The sequence below is a fragment of the Pelodiscus sinensis genome, chromosome 1 (genome assembly GCF_049634645.1).
Source record: "Pelodiscus sinensis isolate JC-2024 chromosome 1, ASM4963464v1, whole genome shotgun sequence".
Classification (NCBI taxonomy): Eukaryota; Metazoa; Chordata; order Testudines; family Trionychidae; genus Pelodiscus; species Pelodiscus sinensis.
Window position 1 is genome coordinate 332,150,119 of NC_134711.1, and position 16,696 is coordinate 332,166,814.

Sequence of the window (16,696 nt, forward strand, 5' to 3'; positions counted from 1 at the left end):
AGTTTTCTCCTAAAAACATAAGAATATAAGAACATAAGAACGACCGTACTGGCTCAGACCAAAGGTCCATCTAGCCCAGTATCCTGTCTACCGATAGTGGCCAGCACCAGGTACCCCAGAGAGGGTGGACCGAAGACAATGATCAAGCGATTTGTCTCCAGCCATCCCTCTCCAGCCTCTGACAAATAGAGGCCAAGGACACCATTTTATCCCCTGGCTAATAGCCTTTTATGGACCTCACTTCCATGCAATTATCTAGCTTCTCTTTAAACTCTATTATAGTCCTAGCCTTCACAGCCTCCTCTGGCAAGGAGTTCCACAGGTTGACTACATGCTGTGTGAAGAAGAACTTTCTTTTATTAGTTTTAAACCTGCTACCCATTAATTTCATTTGGTGTCCTCTAGTTCTTCTATTTAGGGAACTAATAAATAACTTTTCTTTATCGGCCCTCTCCACACTACTCATGATTTTATAGACCTCCTGTTGCTTTGTGTCTCTGGGTGTGTCTAAACTACAAGGAAATTTCAAGGAACAATAACTCGTGAAATAATTATTTCAAAATTGCATTTCCACACCATAGGGAAGCCTTGAATTCAGTCCGAGGCAGGCTCCCCTAATGTGGACATGCATCCTTGATTTAGAACCCCATGAAGCACTGGGGTGTAATTGCTTTCTACGGCCCAGGGAAGCAGCTATTTTGAATTAGCAGCGGTGAGGAATCCTCACTATCGCTATTTCGAAATAGCAATTTTAAAATAAGCATTATTCCTTGTGAAGTGAGGGTTTGTTATTTCAAAATAAGAAGCCCTTGTTTCAAAATAATTTTGAAATAACGGGCTTGCTGTGTGGACCCACGACTTGTTATTTCGAAATCACGGTATAAAGTTGACGTGCCCCAGAGCGATCAATATGCAGAGGTTGCTGGGAACGTGGTGCCGGACACTTTTTCCCGACTCACTGATGGGACTTTCAAGCAGCTATCAATTCCTTTCATGACCTACGTGTGCTTTGTCAGTGGGAGAAAATAAGGCACTTTGCAGTTTAACACCTGTTCCAGGAAGGAGCCCTTGTGGACACAATTATTTACATCTCTCCATTCTCAGCCTTAATTCCTACTCTTTGCTTCCCATCTCATCAGTGGAGTGCCTGGCAATGGTTTCTGGCTCATCTAATGACTCCTTTTTTTATTTTAATGGCCAGTCTTTTTTGTGTTTAACTTCCTATTCCTCTCTTTATGAGGACTTTATTTCGAAAGAAGCCCCCTTAGGTCCAATTTATAAGCAGAGCGCTCACTCTATCAAGCCTGTTATTTCAAAATAAGGAGTCGCTTCTTTCGAAATCGGTCCTCCTGCTCTCCTCAGGGAACAACGCTAATTTCAAAATGGGTATTTTGAAATAGCAGTAGTGTGGGTGCTCTGGCACCGCTATTTGAAATAACAACTCCCCAGAGTTATTTGGGTTATGTCGAGACTGCATTCCTCTCTCGAAAGATTGCAAATTTACAATTATTGTGCTTCATCTGCATAATCGCATCTGAGTGCTTTTTCGAAAAAGGGGTTTCAAAAAAACCCATGCAGTCTAAACGGGGTTCTTTTGAAAAAAACAAAACAAAACCCTTTAATGAAAGAACCTTTAAACCTCATTTTTTCAGGAGTAAGGGTTCTTTCAAAAAAGTTTTTTTCCCCAGAAGAGCCCATCTGGACTGCATTTTTTTGAAAACCCCTTTTTCAAAAAAGCGCTCTGATGCGATTATGCAAATGAAGTGCGAGATTTGTTAATTTGCATTTTCAAGGTCCTTCATTTGCCTTCCTCTTTCAGGAGAAGAATGCAATCTAGGCGTAGCCTTGAAGTAATGACCCCCAGTGCTCCCTGGGGCTCTAAGTGTCCTATATTTCGCATGGGGAAATATGGTCACCCTAACATTAGCTAATTTTGAGGCTTTCTCAAAGTGAGGATGTGCTACTTCAATGTTGTTATTTTGGGAAGGATTAAATCGATTTTAGCGATTTCAAAATAGTTTCCTAGTGTAGACATGCCCTGTGGGGATAGCATGTGAGGTGTGAGTAGACCTCAGGTATAAAATTGGAGGGGTGGGGAGAGTTAGCTTTTACATGGCTCCCCTAAATATCAACCCTGACCAGCTGGTGCCCCTGTACATCAAGGCTTGGGCAGAAAACTCTGTAGCCTGACAAGATGACTGCGTACAAGTAAGAGGCAGCCCTAGATGGGCAGGATCAAGGGAAAGTTAATAACCTGGCACCACCCCCTGCCCTACAGTAAGCAGACCCTGCCAGATTGCCCGCTCAGATTATGTCTTCGGGCACTTACTGTTCTCTTTGCTCAGACTCCTATGTGTACATTTGCACAGAAACTTGTGGAGCATCCACACAACAAGTGCATTTTTGTGCAAGAAAAAGTACAATAGATTATCAGAAGAGCGGGCTTTTTGTGCAAGGGTTATTCCTCTTTCTATAAGGAATAAGTCTTTTTGTGCAAGAGCTCTTGTGCAAAAAGACGTGTGTGAACGGACAATAGGTGCTCTGATGGCCATTCTGTGAATGAGCATCAGAGCTTTCTTGCGCAATAGCATCCATGGCAGTGTGGATGCTCACTTGTGCAAAAGCACATATCTTGCACAAAAGCACATGGTGGTGTGGATGCGCTCTTCCACAAGAACTTTTTGCGGAAGATCTCTTCCGCAAAAAGTTCTTGCACAAGAGGCCTGCAGTGTAGACGTAGCCCAAGACTCCAGTTGGAGGAGAAGCCAGGAGTTGCAGGTCACCCTTGAACACGTCTGACCTAATACCAAAGAAAGCTTCAGGGTGGTGAGGACTCAGGGGCAGGGAATGGCCGGCAGGTGTCACATTGTGTTTGCCTAGATCTGGGTAGGACACTCTGCACCCCAGATTCATCCCAGTGGTACAATTATGATGTGATTATGAGATCGTTGTGGTGCATCATGCACAGAACATGTCATGTGCGGTGTCCTTGGAAAAGTTCTGATTTGCTGAACATGATTGCCCAGTTTGTGCGCACATCTCATTTTTGTGTCTGGAGTTATGAATATTGACTCTGAGTCTGTCTTTCAAAATAGCGGTGCCAGAGCACCCACACGACTGTCTTTCAAATGTGGCTGCTTCTGGGTGACACCCACAAGGCAAGGTGCTTCCAGTCCAGTCAGCCAGCTGTGAAGGGTCTCTTCAAGGTAACTGGTTATTAAGGAAAACAACAGGAATGAGGAGACTCTCATGTACCATCTGTTGATCCTTTCAGTGAATGCTTCAGTCAACCCCTGGATAATGGCGGCAAAGAGTCAACAGGGTACACGAGGGCATTTGATTAAAGGGCACGTGTCACTCAACTCCACTTGGTAGCTGCACTTTTCCATAAAACTTGGCTTAGGACAAAGGAGCTCCCACCACATGGAAAAAGACTATACAAGCCTCACCTGTTGACTCCTCATTGGCTTGCTTGACTGTCAATCAGGCGGCCTGTGAGAACTGGCTTCTCCCCATTGCCTCAGGGGCCTGTCAGTCTCAGGGGGCTGGTCTCCCATTGAACCTGCCCTGCTGGGAAAAAGCCAATCCAAAACCCTCACAACGTGTGAGGGAGAAGCCAAGAGTCTTCTCTCAGCCCCCCGCCTGAAGCAGAGTTTCACTCTGTTAGATAACACAAACAGGCCATAGCCCCAGGACGTCAATCACTTTAGTCAGGGACCAGTGCATGCTGCAGTCTCTAGTCCCAGGGATTTCCAGGGGTTCTGGTGTGAGGAGGCCTCTTGGCGATGTTAGTTCACTTCCAACTGTCATGTGCCCAGGGGCTGCTTGGGCCCAGTTTTCACTCTGAGCACTAAAGCAGAGGAACAAAAGCTAAGCAAGCACCGGACCTAGCAGTGTGTCTGGTGCAGCTGCCACTTAATGGGCCCTTTCACTAGCCCCATCCAAATTCTCCCAAGCCGTGCATTGCAGCTGTGGCACTGCCCCGTAGGCCCCTATGAAACCACCCTTTTGTAGTGCTGCTCCTTGGGGTAGGGGCTCTTTTTCTTACTGGCTATGTCTAGACTGGCATGATTTTCTGCAAATGCTTTTAATGGAAAAATTTTCCGTTAAAAGCATTTGCGGAAAAGAGTGTCTAGATTGGCAAGGACGCTTTTCCGCCAAATCACTTTTAGCTCTTATTCGAAGTAGGAATAAGAGCCTCCGGAAAAGGGCGCTTTTTCCGGAGGATCAGGGCCAGTGTAGACGCTCTTTTCCGGCTTTTTTAAAAGCCGGAAAAAAGCGGCGGACATTTTTATTTAAATGCCGCGGGGGATATTTAAATCCCCCGCGCATTTCCCTACTATGACTGGTGAAATTTACATGCCCCTTCCGGAAAAGGGGCCAGTGTAGACGTAGCCTTTGAGTTTAGCCTTGCTGTGTAGATGTGCCCTTAGAGACTAACAAAAATATTTATAGTATCATGAGTTTTTGTGGACAAAATCCACTTCTTGGGATGTGCTTGAGTGGAGAAAAAAAGGGGGCTATCAGAAAAAAAAAGGAGAGAAAAGAAGAAAATGTATCTATCTCTAGTAGTACAGGTGCTAATGAGGCTAATTAAGTGGGCTGGTGCTGTCCCATATTTAGATTTAGATGTTAATGACATATTAAATGTAAGGAAGTCTATTTTCATAATGGGAAAATCCATGTATTGTCTTGTAAAGTCCATGAAAACAGTGCCAAATTGCATATGAAGATCAATTCACCACTCTTTCTCTGTAGTTGCCTTATGAAATTCTTTTGTAGAGCAATAGCTACTTTTCAGTCCATGATTGAGTGCCCAGGCAGGTTAAAATGTTCCCTTACCTACAGACTTATGTGTGTTGCTATTGTGATACCTGTTTAACATCCATTTATCCTTTGTCGATGAGACTATCCAGTTTGGCCAATGCACATGGCCAAGAGGCATTGCTGCCAGTTGATGGCATACCTTCAAGTCAGCAATTCTAGCATCCTTTCTCTACTTATATTATCTTCATAGGGACACATAAGTGGATGCTGAATGGCATTTAAGGCCGGCCGGAACCAGATCCAGCAGGGCATCAGGTCAGGAGTTATTTTGTGTGGCTGCTGCCTGAGGCTATCTGAGGCCTATGCTTAAAGGGACCATCTCTGGACAGCCAGTTCTCAGGTTTTCCTGCTTGCTTGCCTACCTTGATGAGGGACAGCAAAGCATTTTGTCTCTGCGTGCTCTGGTTACCCTCACTTGGGACACCACAGCACTCTGTAACATGGAACCAGAGCTGCCCCTGGGCACGCTCGTGCTTCTCATGGATGTGTTGCTGCGAGCCTGGCTGCACTTTCTGCAGGCTGCCATCCAGGAGGTCCATCGGGGGGCTGTCAGTATCCAGGAGGCCCTGTGGGAGAACTTCCACCCCGTGGGCTCGTGCCTCATTCCTCCCTCACATCCCTCCACTTACCCATCCCTAACCCGCCTTCCTGATGTCAAATAAAATACATGTATTTTCATGAACACAAACTCTCTTTATTTAACAAAACTGGGGTGGGGGGGATGGAACTCTGGTGAGACTGGGGAAAGGAGGTGGGAGAAGGGAGGAGAGAGAGAGTGGGAGGGGGGGGAAACCTGGGAGGAGGGAGCTGGAAGGGGGAAGCAAGGGGAAGAAGGGGGAGGGGAAGCTCAGGGCTCAGGGTTGGGGGTCTCACTGGACCTACTTGATTTTCATGCAAACCTGCTCCTGGGTTCGCATGTGGCCTTTGGTGGCCAGGCTGGCAGCTCTCCTGTCATAAATGGCCACATTCCTCCATCTAGTGCAGAGATTTTTGATGTTGGGGGCATCCCCCCAATCCTGAATAAGATCCATGATCTCCACACTGGACCAGGAAGGCCCATGCCTTCCCTGGGCCCTGGCAGGCTCCTGGGAGCTGGCAGACTGCTCCTGGGGAGCGGTGGAGGGTTGGCTGCCAGTGGCTTGCTGGCTCATATTTTGGGGCCACTGGGTCGGGGCAGGGACTGCTGGCTCTGGGCTGGCAGGCTTGGAGCTGGCATAGACACTGTGGCCAGAGTCTACCCCCTTAAGGGCTCCAGGGAGGGGAGGGAGGGAGAGGAGTGTTCTTGGTTGATGCTGGAGTGGCCACCAGGGCACCCTGGGAAGGCTGGAGGCCCCATATTTTGATTTAAGTGTCTACATAGCACTTATTTCGAAATAGCTATTTTAAATTTGGCGTTATTCCTTGTGGAATGAGGTTTACCAAATTTGAAATAAGCGCTCCGCTATTTCAAATTAATTTTGAAATAGCGATTTGACTGTGTAGATGCTAGTAAAGTTATTTTGAAATAACTTTGCTGTGTAGACATACCCTTACCGATCTCTGTTCCATTGTCAACAGCCTGTACTCTAGAGAAAGTGCTCGTGTCTCCCTTCAATCAACTTTCTCCAGGTCTGCCTATCTACTATCGACACAGCCATTCCAGGCATTCCCAGGTTACACTGCCCTCAGGAGAGCGAGCTTTGTTCCGAGTGTTTTCTTCCTATTCCACGAATTATTCCATGTATAATTATACACAAATACACAGAGCAGCCAACTCCCCTCTGACTCAGTACAAAGCAAAAGTGTCTCCTCTCCCTTTGGGAGCATCTGTTAATGGCTGTTTACTCCAGAAGCTGGATAAATAGCCCAGAAGCTCAGACAGGCTGGTCTTCGGCCTCCTTCCATGCAGAGGCTGCTGCTCCATGACAGGCTGAGAGAACCGTGAGGGAACTGCCCGGAGCTGTACGGTGAGTGGTACCCACCGCTCTGTGGGCTCTCGGCATGGGATTATTCAGCGGGTGCTGAGGTAAGAGATACGTGGGAAATAGCAACCTGAGGGGGGCCCCAGGGAAGTCCTTTGAATCTGAAACCTCCCAGATGGCTGTTTCTTGCTCAGTGAAATGTGGGTGCGGTAGGACTGAGAGTCAGTCTGGGGTCCTTTCTGCTCTGCGCAGCCGTAAAACTTCCCAGGTCTCTGGCCAGAGGTGGTGAGTTTGCTCCGGTACCACTGACCAAACTGTTTCTCTCTTCTGTGCACCAGTCCCCAGCCGATGGTTTCCAGCCCAGAGGGGCTGAGTTTTCCAGGCACAGTGGATTTCTCAGGGTGAAAGGCGTCAGTCGATGCATAATAGAAACCCAAATTCAGAGGCTGTGCGTGTACATTGCTCATGACCCAGCAAATAGACACAGAGTAGAAACGGAGTAAAGACTTCAGGAACCAGCTGTGTGTCCATGTGCAGGGACAGTCACCTTATTTTGTGTTGCAGGGCTCTGGTTGTTCAGGGAGGTATCCGTGTGGCGGGCTGTTACCTCACTTTTCACTGTCTGGCACGGAGATGAAAGGGCTCCTCCCTGGTGCAAGTTTAAGTATCTCTTCTCATGAGTTGAACGTCTTCTGTTCTCGCTTCATTCAGAAAGTCAGCTCAGTTTTTATGCCTGAAACGTTAAAAAAAAATCCACTCAGAATTTACACCCAGAATAAATGTATAAGCAAATGAAATGAGGCCTTCTAATTGAAGGTGTTGGGGACTCTTAGCCAATGGGGTGCCACCAGCATCACCTACAATAATCAGTCCATTTTTAATCCCTTCCCATTGAACATTTTGCTAAAATGCTAGTGGCAAGGAGTTCCACTTGAGAAAGGTATTATGCAGGTGGGATAGGTATTAAGTGTTTTCTTTTATCAGCGTTATATGTTCAGGCCGTCCAGGTAATTCTGTGTTCCATATTTCTTGTGCTGTGCGCAAAGCAAATATACATTTCCTATCTGGTTTCTTTTTCAATAGCTTCATAGAGTTCAAGGCCAAAAACGGTCATTAGGACATCCAGTTGGACATTCTGTGTCACACAGGACACTAAGGCTATATCTAGACTACATGGCTCCGTCGACGAGCCATGTAAAATAGTTTATTCGGCATAGTCAAAGAAGCTGGGAATTAAATCATGCCCACGGCATTAAAATAAAAATGGCCACCGTGCTGTGCCGACAATCAGCTGATCTGGCACAGCACGGCAGTCTAGACGTGGCGCGGTCGACAAAGGAAACAAAGAAGGGGGTATGTGAAGGATAAAAAAAAAAAGAATAGACCTGACTCGCAATGTAGTGCCCATCTTTAAAAAGGGAAGTAGGACAATCCAGGGAACTACAAACCAGTCAGCATCACCTCAGTCCTTGGAAAAGTCATGGAGGGGATCGTCAAGGAATCCATTTTGAAGCACTTGGAAGAGGGGAAAGTGATCAGGAACAGTCAACATGGACTCACCAGGGGCAAGTCATGCCTGACCAATCTGTTTAGCTGGTGATGGAACTGGCTCTGTAGACATGGGTAAGTCAGTGGATATGACATACCTTGACTTTAGGAAAACTTTTGACACAGTCTGCCATAATATTCTTGCCAGCAAGTATGGATTGGATAAAAGGACTGTAAGGTGTATAGAAAACTGAATAGATTGTTGGATCCAATATATAATGATCAATAGCTCGACGTCTGGTTGGCGGTCAGTTTCAAGTGGAGTGCTCCAAGGGTCAGTTCTAAGGCCAGTTTTGTTCAACAGCTTTATTAATGACCTGGATGAGGGGATGGATTGCACCCTCAGCAAGTTTGCAGATGGCACTAAGCTAGGGGGAGAGGTAGATACGCTGGAGGGCAGGGATAGGGTCCAGAGTGACCTGGACAGATTAGAGGATTGGGCCAAAAGAAATCTGATGAGGTTCAACAAGGACAAGTGCAGAGTCAGAACAAGGACAGAACAATCCCAAGCATTGTTACAGGCTGGGGACCGACTGGCTAAGCAGCAGTTCTGGAGAAAAGGACTCGGGGATTCCAGTGGATGAGAAGCTGGATATGAGTCAACAGTGTGCCCTTGTAGCCAGGAAGGCTAATGGACTATTAGGCTGCATTAAGAGGAGCATTGCCAGCAGATCTAGCGAAGTGATTATTCCCTTTTATTCGACATTTCTTGAATAAATTTCTTTTTGTTCACTGTAATTGATATAGGAACGGGGGGTGCTAAGGTAAAACTCTAAGAATGAAATATTTGGGATTTCTGTGGGCAACCCAGGGTTGTGGCTGGATACCAAAGGGTGACCCTTTGAAAGGGCTCAGGTGGGTAGTGCATCTACAGAGCAAAAGAGTCAGGCTGATTGTAGCCCAGAGGAGAATACTTCAGTGGCTAACAGGTTGGTCATATTTGGGAGCTACCATCTCACCAACACGGGCAAGACTCCCTCATGCTGGAAGCCGGTGACAACAAAGGTAATCAAAAACCTGGGTGTCCCAAGAGGCACTTCCAAGCCCCTTCAAGTAGTCTGCTTGATACCAATTCACTGGATTCTTCTATCCCACACCAGTGCCCTAACTCTCAGCTCAGACTGCCTTCTAGGACAGTTCCTCAAATCGTAGCTGAAGACAACAATGTTCAGATGATACAAGCGATCCCTTCCATAATTAATTAGGCTGCATAGCATAGAAGAAAGTGATTTTGGATTTTTCACCATTGTTTCGAAGGCTCCGATGAGCCTCGGTTTCCCAGAGGGGATGTGGACATACAAGTTATATTTATATCCTCATCAATTAGAGTCCACATGGTACAAGGATGTTGGGACTGTATAATATATATATGCTTTGTAAAAGTGCCCATTACTAAGAAAACAAAAAGCCCAACTGATCCAAAAATGTTCAAGTCATGTTGAAATATGCAATGCACTGAAATACTCTTCAATCAATGTGTCTCAGATCTCTTGAGTTCTCCATGGATTATATCTTGCAATTGCAGCAAAAGGCTGTTTGAATGGTATGTACGAGTCGATAGAAAGCTTTTGTGACAAAGACTCTTGACAGATAAGTCCAGACTCACTGGAAGGGTATGTCTAGACTGCATCCCTCTGTTGGCAGAGGGATGCAGATTAGGCAGGTCGACATTGCAAATGAGGCAGGGATTGAAATATCCCGTGCTTAATTTGCATAAAAATGGCCGCTGTGTTTTGCCGACTCAGCACTTTGTCTGCAAAAAGCAGCAGTCTAGGTTATGCAGGAGGCATAAGGGATCTGTCAAAAAAGGCTTTCTTTCTCAACAGATCCCCCTCTAGACTGCGGTTTTTTGCTGACAAAGTGCTGAGTCAGGAAAACGCGGCGGCCATTTTTATGCAAATTAGGCACGGGATATTTCAATCCCTGCCTCATTTGAAATGTCAACCTGCCTAATCTGCATCCCTCTGCCAGCAGAGGGATGCAGTCTAGACATACCCCAAGTGATACCGTCTGCTGAAATGATAAGGCTACTACCAAATATTTACAAACGGGAAGAATACAATAACTTGTATTTGACTGAGCATGTTAGGAGAATCACTTCACAAGAGGGGTATAAGCACCACCTCTTCCCGTTGGTTCAATAGTATTTATCATCTTGATCTTCTAAAAGCCTCAGTACAAAGCGTTTCTTAAGCTGCCTTTTCTGAGAGGAGAACTAGGCAGTCGGATTGTTTACTGACCTCCCGCCAAGACCTTTTTAGCAGGGAACTAGATGGCGCAAAGTACTCTCCCTTCAGTAAACTAAACAAAACCACTTGAATGTTGGAGCAAAACATTTTTTTAAACTATAGAACCCTTTAAAAATTCTGTGTGAAATTAGTGTGATTAGTTACGTATTAATAGATACACGACAAAACCACTGCTACAATTTTCTAATTAAATGCATTTAAAAATAAACAAAACAAAAAAACCCTCTTGCACCTCTTTAATCTGGCAACCCTAGGAAATAGGACATGCTGGATTAAATATTTTGCCAGGCCAGGAAGGGCGCTGTGGGATCTGGGCCTGAGGGGCAGGGTATGGAGCATGCACCTGCCACCCTGCTCCTAGGGGCACATGTGGCTTGAGGCTCCCCACCTCTCCTCGCAGCACGACGGGATCGGTGGGGAAAATCCACAGGGGAAGCGTGTCACTGTGCTGCCATTGCTCCCAGCTGGAGAGACAGGGCGTGGCAGCATGCAGAACCATTTGTTCCTCCATATAACGGGTGTTCCCCAAATTAGGGACACCCGGAGTACAGAGGTTCAAGTGTATCAGTTTTTTGCTGGTATGTCACTAAGGAATGCTCTGCTTTAAAACCAAATGTAATAATGAACTCAACTCGGCCTGGAAAGATTCAGGCCCAAATCCCCAGCAGGTGCACAGCACCTTTGATGTGAAAGAAGCAGCAGATTCCAAACAAACAAAAGGAAGTTTTTCTTCACTCAATGCACAGTCAACCTGTGGAACTCCTTGCCAGAGGATGTGGTGAAGACCAGGACTTTAACAGGGTTCCAAAAAAATCAAAATAGATTCATGGAGATTAGGTCAATCAATGGCTATGAGCCCGGATCAGTAGGAATGGTGACCCTACCCTCTGTCTGGAAATGGGTGACAGGAGAGGGATCATGGGAGGATTACCTGTTGTGCTCCCTCCCTCTTGGGCATCTAGCATTGGCGACTGTCGGCAGACTGGACACTGAGCTAGATGAACCTTTGGTCTGACCCAGTATGGCCGTTCTTATGTTCTTACGTTATGTTTATTGGTGAGGCCACATCTGGAGTACTGCATACAGTTCTGGGCCCCTCACTATAGAAAGGATGTGGACGCATTGGAGAGGCTCCAGAGGAGGGTAACCAAAATGCTGAGGGGGTTGGAGCACATGACCTATGAGGAGAGGCTGAGGGATTTGGGCTTGTTTGGTCTGCAGAAGAGAAGAGTGAGGGGGGATTTGAGAGCAGCCTTCAACTTCCTGAAGGGAGGATCCAAAGAGGATGGAGAGAGGCTGTTCTCAGTGGGGGCAGATGGCAGAACAAGAAGCAATGGTCTCAAGTTGCGGTGGGAGAGGTCCAAGTTGGATATTAGGAAAAACTATTTCCCTAGGCGGGTGGGGAAGCACTGGGATTGGTTCCCTAGGGAGGGGATGGAATCTCCATTCCTAGAGGTTTTTAAGTCCCGGCTTGACCAAACCCTGACTCGGATAATTTAGTTGAGGTTGGACCTTCCTTGGGCAGGGGGTTGAACTCGATGACTCCTGAGGTCTAGGATCCTGACCCTAGGATTCTATGACTGTATTCAAATGAAAAAACAGAGAACGGTTTCCAACCAGCAGTACTTGTAGAGAGTTAGTGCTTCAAAAGGGCTCCCAAAAGTGAGGTAAACTATCAACCAAACTGACCGAAAGGAAAATTCAGATAGAGAAATGTGAATAAAAATTGGGCGTTCTTTCTGATTGCTGCAAATCCTCAAATCCACAACCCATTAAATGCTCAACATTTCTAGGACTGTAGGTTTAATTACTTGTAGGGCCAATGAGGGATAACCAGAGTCCACAGACTTGTTTCTTGCTGAGGCCTATTATAGTTTTTGAAGCAGAGATATGCAGGAATTACCAACACACCAAGCACCGTAAAATACAGATTTGGCATTATTAGGGTCAATTGTTTTTATTCCACTCTTCTGAATAATGAAAATGTTCTTTTTCAGTATGTGAAGAGAGACCAATCCGCTTTCCCCTTGAGAACAGCCTCCAGCAGTGCATGTAGAAGGTGGAGGGGTTGGTGCATGTAGAATCTCACACTAACATTGTCTCTCCATCCAGGCATGTCTGCATTTCTACTGCGACCATCAACGTAGATCCAGCGAACGCACAAGAAGTCAGGGGAACATATGGTACATTCCAGAGACATCATTCTGCCTCTGAGTTGGAGACCTTCTCCCCTGCTCCATGTCAGATTCCAACACAACCCACTTCACCAACCCCTCCACCTTCATCCTGCTGGGCATCCCTGGCTTAGAGAAAGCCCATGTCTGGATCTCCATCCCCTTCTGCACCACTTATGCCATAGCTGTCTTGGGGAACTTTACCATCCTGTTCATCGTGAAGAGGGAGCCGAGCCTCCATGAGCCAATGTACTATTTTCTCTGCATGCTGGCCGTCACTGACCTGGTCCTGTCCACATCCATTCTACCTAAAATGTTGGCAATCTTCTGGTTCAATTCCAAGGAGATCCTTTTCAATGCCTGCCTCATGCAGATGTACTTCATTCACTGCTTCACCATAACAGAGTCAGGGCTCTTTTCAGCCATGGCTGTGGATCGCTACGTGGCCATCTGCCATCCGCTGAGACATTCCACCATCCTGTCGAACCCTGTGGTGGTCAAGATAGTTTTGGCAGTGATGCTGCGCGGCTGTATAACCACAATGGCTTATCCCTTCCTGGCAGGGAGGTTGCCGTACTGCCGAACCCACATCATTCCCCACTCCTACTGCGAGCACATATCTCTAGCGAAGCTGTCCTGTGGTGATATACGTGTCAATAACTACTATGGTCTGTTTGTGCTCTTTAGTACTATGGGTGTGGATATCATTTTCATCACTGTGTCCTATGTTCTCATCCTCAGGGCCATTTTCAGACTCCCCACAAAGGACGCCCGGCTCAAGACTTTTGGCACATGTACTTCCCACCTCTGTGCCATTTTATCCTTTTACATCCCTTCCCTTTTCTCCTTTCTCGCACATCGGTTTGGCCACAATATACCCCTGAACTTCCACATTCTCCTCGCCAACGTGTACCTCCTGGTGCCCCCCATGCTGAACCCCATCATCTACGGGGTGAAGACCAAACAGATCCGGCACAGGCTGCTCCGTCTCTTCACTCATAAAGGGACTTAGGGTTTTCTCCCTGTGCTTTGCGCCTCAGAGCAACCAGTCTGCAGAGACTGCCGTTGACATGGTGGTAGACACATTTTTTTAGATCATTGACTGGGCTGTCACATAGACATTACATCATTTCCTGACAAACTGGGGAACCTGTGTGTGGAGAACTCTTTAACTCACAGGGTTAGAATCATAGAGCCCAAGGTTTGGAAGAGACCTCAGGAGTCATCGAATCCGGCCCACTACCCAAGCAAGACCAGCCCAACTCAATCATCCCAGCTGGCACTTAAAAACCTCTAAGGATTGAGATTCCACTCCCTCCCTAGGGAACTCAGCCCAGCGCTTCCCCACCCGCCTAGGGAAATAGTTTTTCCTAAAATCCAACCCAGGCCTCCCCACACTGTAATATGAAACCATTGATCCTCATTCTGCCATCTGCCACCATGGAGACCAGCCTCTCTCCAGCCTCATTAGAACCCCCTTCAGGGAGCTGAAAGCTCCTAACAAATCCCCTCTCACTTTTCTCTTCCGCAATCTCTCAGCCTCTCCTCGTAGGTCACGTGCTCCAGCCCCCCAATAATTTTGGAGTAACGGTAGTTCGAATTAGGATCTCTAATTCAAACTACCTACTCGGTGCCGTGTGTAGCCACGGGCACGGAGTTCGGACTAAGGGGGATTTAAAAATGGCAGCACCTAGGAACATGCAAATGAAGCCCGGGATATTTAAATCCTGGGCTACATTTGCAACTCTGCTTGCCCTCATTACCCTACCTAGCTCGAACTAATGTGCTAGTGTAGACATACCCTGGGGGACTTGGACCTGATAGTGGCCTGATTTGCCACCCTGGGGTTCCCAAACTGCAGCGGAGCAATTGACCCACATCCTGACATGCATACCTGACCATTGAGCTGCGCGGCACATTAAGTGCAAGGGTTACTTTTCGATGGTGCTGCAGGCCCAGGTCGACCACCATGGACACTTCATGAACATTTTTGTCAGGTGATCAGGCAGGGTACACGACTCACACATCATTAGAAACTCCAGCCTATACTGCAATTTTCCCCCGCCAGGACGTAGCGATTGGGGATTTCCGATGCCAGTGTGCATCATGGGGGATGTGCCGTACCCCTCATGCCCTGGATCATGAAGCCAAACACCCACCAGCTGGACCCCAGCAGGGACCAATTCAATGCCAACCTGACCCTGGCCAGGATCCAGGTCAAGCGCGCCTTTGGCCTCCTCAAGGTATGTTTCTGATGCCTGCTGACCTGCCTCAATGTGTGGAAGCACAACATCCCTGAAGTGGTAGTGGCATGTTGTGTCCTCCACAAAATTGTGGCAAGGAATGGGGAGGCCTTTCTCCCTGAGTGAGGGACAGCTGCCAGCCACGAGGGGCGAGCGTACAAGCAGCCGACGACAGCTGCCGTCCACTAGGCCCATCAGTCCAGGGTACACATCCGGGAGGCCTAAGAAAGAAGGTCTATTCAGGACGGGTCTGTCTACACTACAGCACTAATTCGAACTAACTTAATTCGAATTAATTAATTCGAACTAAGCTAATTCGAACTAGTGCATCTAAACTGAAAAACTAGTTTGAATTAGAATGTCCACATTGAGTAGCTGGCTCATGTCGTGCCAGGTGCAGGGTCTGCTGTCTGGGTGCTGGCAGGCTTGCACCTGGCATGGGCACCGTAGCCAGCCCGTGCCCCTTTAAGGGCTCCGGGGCCGGGAGGGGGGCAGAAGAGTTTCCCTGGTGGTGCCCAGAGTAGCCACCAGGGAAAGCTGGGGAGGACTAGCCTCCCACTAGATCGAATTAAGTGGCTACACAGCCCTTAATTCGAACTACTTAATTCGAACTAGGCGTTAGTCCTCGTAGAATGAGGTTTACCTAGTTTGAATTAAGCGCTCCGCTATTTCGAATTAAGTTCGAACTAGCGGTTTGCCTGTGTAGCGCCTGTCAAAGTTAATTCGAACTAACGGCTGTTAGTTTGAATTAACTTTGTAGTGTAGACATACCCGACTAGAGTAACTCTCCCCAGGGCCTACCTACCCAATAAGAGGCTCTGGCTTGCTGCCCCATCCCTTTCCCACCACAACACCTCCCTTCCCCCCTTCACTGACTTCTCAATCAACACACCTGTTTGGTTTTAAAAAAAAAATAAATCTGTACTTGTATTACACCCTGAGGTTCCTGAACTGCAGCCCAGCAATAAAAGGGACCCACATCCAGATCCGCGCACCTGATCACAGAACAGTCCACTACATTCAACGCAAGGGCTACATTTTGATGGTTCTGCAGGCCCTGGTCGACCACCATGGAGACTTCATGGACATTTTTGTCAGGTGGTCGTGCAGGGCACATGATGCCAGCATTTTTAGAAACTCCAGCCTGTACTGCAATCTTGAGGCAGGTACATTCCTCCCCCACCAGGACTTAGCAGTTGGGGACGTGCAGATGGCATTGTGCATCATGGGGGAAGTGGCCTACCTCCTCATGCCATGGCTTAAGACACCATACACCAGCCAGCAGGACCCAAGCAAGGACCAATTCAATGCCCACCTGAACTGGGTCAGGATTCAGGTTGATTGCGCCTTCAGCCTCCTCACGGCAGGTTTCTGGTGCCTGATGACTCACCTCAATATGGGGAAGCACAACATCCCCGAGGTGCTTGCGGTATGTTGTGTCCTCCACAACATTGTGGAAAGCAACAGGGAGGCCTTCCTCTTGGAGCGAGGGGCAAACACTGGCCACAAAGGGCAAACATACCAGCAGCCAAGGACTGCTGTCATCCACCAGGCCCATCGGGCTGGGGAGCGCATCCAGGAGGCCCTGAGGGAGAGGTTCTCTCAAGGACTCCAGTAACTCTCCCCAGGGCCTACCCAATAGGAGCCTCTGGCTTGCTGCCCCATCCCTTTCCCACCACAATCCCTCCCTTCCCCCCTTCCCTGACCTCCCAATAAACACACCTCTTTGGTTTTCAACAAACAGAACTCTGTAC

The 16,696-nt window shown here is 47.5% G+C and overlaps 1 protein-coding gene across 1 annotated transcript; it reads left to right on the forward strand.

Annotated features, from left to right (window-relative positions):
- Positions 1-12,718: 12,718 nt before the first annotated feature.
- On the forward strand, positions 12,719-13,711 carry LOC102456242 (olfactory receptor 52R1-like). The gene has a single exon (XM_006111282.3). It carries the CDS (start codon positions 12,764-12,766, stop codon positions 13,709-13,711), a length of 948 nt encoding a protein of 315 aa, XP_006111344.2. The 5' UTR covers positions 12,719-12,763.
- The last annotated feature ends 2,985 nt before the right edge of the window (positions 13,712-16,696 follow it).

Coding starts and splice junctions, on each gene's coding strand:
- LOC102456242 (XM_006111282.3), top strand. CDS start 12,764: ATGTCAGATTCCAACACAACCCACTTCACCAACCCCTCCACCTTCATC.